This window comes from Bison bison, unplaced genomic scaffold, assembly GCF_000754665.1.
Source record: "Bison bison bison isolate TAMUID 2011002044 unplaced genomic scaffold, Bison_UMD1.0 scf7180017864492, whole genome shotgun sequence".
Taxonomy (NCBI): Eukaryota; Metazoa; Chordata; class Mammalia; order Artiodactyla; family Bovidae; genus Bison; species Bison bison.
Genome location: NW_011495051.1, coordinates 4825171 through 4828515, shown reverse-complemented (window position 1 = coordinate 4828515; position 3345 = coordinate 4825171). Strand labels below are relative to the sequence as shown.

At 61.6% G+C, this 3345-nt stretch overlaps 1 protein-coding gene across 1 annotated transcript in view; it reads left to right on the top strand.

Annotated features, from left to right (window-relative positions):
• MLLT1 (myeloid/lymphoid or mixed-lineage leukemia (trithorax homolog, Drosophila); translocated to, 1) overlaps positions 1–3345 on the top strand; it is a 60400-nt gene that overhangs the window by 50807 nt on the left and 6248 nt on the right. Inside the window, exon 7 of the mRNA XM_010828463.1 lies at positions 2299–2414. Within this exon, the coding sequence (XP_010826765.1) occupies positions 2299–2414 (116 nt within the window). The remainder of the gene's footprint in view (positions 1–2298; positions 2415–3345) is intronic.

The window sequence follows — 3345 nt, the reverse complement described above, 5'->3', positions numbered from 1 at the left end:
CTGCTCCCTCCACCTGCTCAGGTGGGCTGGGTGGAAGACCTGCACCTCTAGCCTTGGCCGCCTGGGCCCTGAGGCTGGCATTGCTCGGGAAGCCTGGGGTTTTCTCCTGGCTGAAGAGACAGGTCTGCTTGCTGAGAGACTTGTGGACCACGAGTCCGGGCTGTTTGAGATCCTGCAGCTGAGGCCTGGGCCTCCAGCAGGATCCCTGGGGTCTCAGAGGCTGCTGGATGGTGACTCACGTCCTGACCTGGGACCTGGGGAGACAAATGTCCACAGTGAAGGAGGCGAGATGACCTTCAGATCCAGCCCACCCCCCAGCCTCCTTTGCCTATCTCAGGCCATCCCACTCTGGAGGCTGATGGTGTCACTGCCGGAAAACCCTGACCCTGCATGGAACCCAAGTCTCCCCCTCGGCCTGCAGAGGGGCCACAGCTCCTCATCTGTGTGTCGGGCCAGGACCCCAGCTCCTCCGGCTGCTCCTCTGTGGTCTCCTTGGCCATGGGGTCCCTTCAGTCACGGGCCCCAGAGTATGGGGAGCACAGTAGGCCCTCTGCTGTCCTTCTGGACACCCCGTGTGTCCTGAGCCCCGGAGCCTCGGCAGTGCTCACAGCAGCCTCTTGAGGGCTCTCTGACCCTTGGGAACCGTTAGGCTCTTGGGGCGGAAGCCACTTTCAGGCCCCACTTTGCGCATCCCACCCCTTGTATTCGTGTGGAAGGAAAAGGGCTGTGTGTGGCTGAAGGGCCCGCCTGGCCTGCCCCAGCCTGCACCCTTCCCAGCCTGCCTCGACTTCCGTATGCTTAGCAGGGCCATCAGGGCAGCTCTTGGGTAGATGGGGAAGCTGAGGCTTAAAGGTGGGGCCTTGGTCAGTTGGTGAAAAGTCAGGCTCAGACGCGAGGACCCCGAGCCAGAATAAGAACTCAGGAGTCTGTGTGCAGGAGGGCTGTGTGGCTTCAGGTCCGTGGTTGGGGCTGGGGCTCATGCTGGCCTGTGGTGCCTCCACCCAGCAGACACTGGCCATCCAGGCTGGTTTCCTGGAGGGTCCCCAGGAACTAGTGTGAAGGTTCCCGTGGGGTATGTTGGCAGTGGCTCTGGGAGGCTAGGTGGGGCAGACCCCAGGGGAGGGGACCCTTCACTCTTCAGTCGATAAGTGTCCGTCCCTGGACAGCGACTCCTTCTCTGGGTCTGCTGAGAGGAGAGAATTGCGCCTTCCTGGGTCTCCTGGAGCTGGGACTCCCCTCTGGGGGTCTTATCTGCCAGAGTTCAGCCAGGATCAAGGAGACGCTGCTGGGTCTTCTGGGGTTCAGCCAGGATCAAGGAGACGCCGCTGGCGCTTCCGCCTGCCTCCCGGCCCCTCCCAGGTGCCAGGCTGCTCAGGTCCCCGAGACATCTCCCGATGGCACGTGGGCACTCCGTGCCGGCGGACTTTCTGAGCAGTGGACTCTGCCCTTCTGCCCAGCAGAGCCCAGACTGGCCCCACCCCAGGCCCAGCTTGTACTCTGCTGCCCTGTAGCCTGTCGATTTCTCTCTCCCGAGGGCCCAATGCAGACACCGCCCCATCCTGGCTCATGCGCAGAGGTCCCTTGGCCATGCGGGCCTCTGGAGCGGGATATGCCCTGGCCGCAGGTCGTCTCACCGCCTGGTCTCCAGGGCCTGGAGTCCCCGTATGAGCTTTTACTGCCCCCTGGTGGCTGAGTCTGAGTGGCCGGCTACAGGAGGTGGAGGAGAGGGTGTGACTGGCTCTTGGTGCAGTGGGGCCGCCCGAGTTCACCGTGTCTACCATGTCACTACCCACATGTTGGGTCATTGTCACCTCGGGCACCCAGTGGCAAGGAGACAGCTTTTGTCACTACTCAGCCTCAGGGCTGTGAGATGAGGGGTACCTCCCTTTCCTGTTCAGCCTTCTAGCTGTGCTCCTACCGGAGTGGGCAGGGCCCACACGTGAACAGCCACACAAGCTGTCCAGCCCCTGCTTCAGCCCCGACCTCCTGCCCAGGCAGGCAGGAGGACCAGGCAAGGGCTGGAGACTTAATGTCCTTCAGGAAGATAAGAAAGGCCTTTGGTTGTGTTTTGAATGCAGACAGCTGTGTCTTGCAGCTGAAGAGGAGGCAGGGAGGGGCCACGTCTGTAGGGTGCTGGCACCTTGGTGACCTGTTGAGTGCACATTAGTGCATTCTGCCTGGCTGTCTCTGCCACCAAGGGCTTGGCCATCCATTCCTTCTCTTCTCTTCAGTCTGAAAGCTGACTATTGTCCTCTCTCTCTTCCTGTCTGCCCCGCCCTGCCCTGCCATGTGGTGAAGTCTGCCCAGTCGAGTCCATCCAATTCCAGCTCCAGCTCTGACTCCAGTTCAGATTCGGATTTTGAGCCGTCTCAGAACCACAGCCAAGGTGCGTGCTGGGCAAGGAGTCAGTGGGGGTGACAGTCTCCCTGACCTCCCCAGGGGCCAGCAGAGCACTGGACCTGTTATGGAGGCAAGGGGTTCACGAGGAATTTCCCAAAGCTGTTACCTCGCTGGGGGCTTGCTCATGCGCACCCAGTCTGAAATCTGCCTCCAGAACTGGAGAAACCTGCAGCTAGGGTGGCTCCAGCCTGCGCTGAGCTTGCCCCCAGGGCTTCCTTTTAGGGTGCAGTTTGTCACACGGGGCCTTCCAAACTGGCCTGGGTCACCCGCCCGCAGACTGTCCCTCTCCTGGGCCCTCAGCTTTGTCCATCTGCACAGCAGGGCTTTGAACTGGGCTTTGGGTCTGTGGTGAAGGGCTCCGTTCTGACTTGAGCCCTGCCCTTACCAGGCCTCTCCTCTCCAGTCCTACCAGATTCAGGGTCCTTGCCTCTGCTGCCCCCAGCCAGCCAAGGGCTCCAGCCCAGGCCCGCTTGGCAGCCTGGTCCCTGCAGGCCTCCTGGGTGCTTGTGGGGAGGTGGCCCAGCCAACCTCTGCCTACCCTCACACCGGAAGCACTTCTGGTGGATCACACTGAGGATTTCCTCCACGGCCCGGAGCCCTTTTTGAGGGTGGGGGAGTGCTGGGGGAGGTGAGCGTATTGGAGTGGGGGGCTGACATAAAGACACAGTTCCAAGGGGGCTGGGGGATGGGGTGCTCCAAGCCCACACTGTCTCCAAGGGTTCTTATCTATGGGGAAGGGAGGGGGAACCTGCCACGTGGGGTCATGTGACCAAGGTAATTGAGGGCTTTGTGTCCCTCTGTTGCCTTGGTAACAGGAATATAAACCAAGATGCCGTCTGTAGGGACTGAAACTGAGTGTCTCTGGAGAAAGGGGAGGACGGTGGGCTGGGAGCCTTTGAGTGGGCTGCCAGCCGCTGAGGGGCTGCCAGGGGGCTGGGCAGGCTC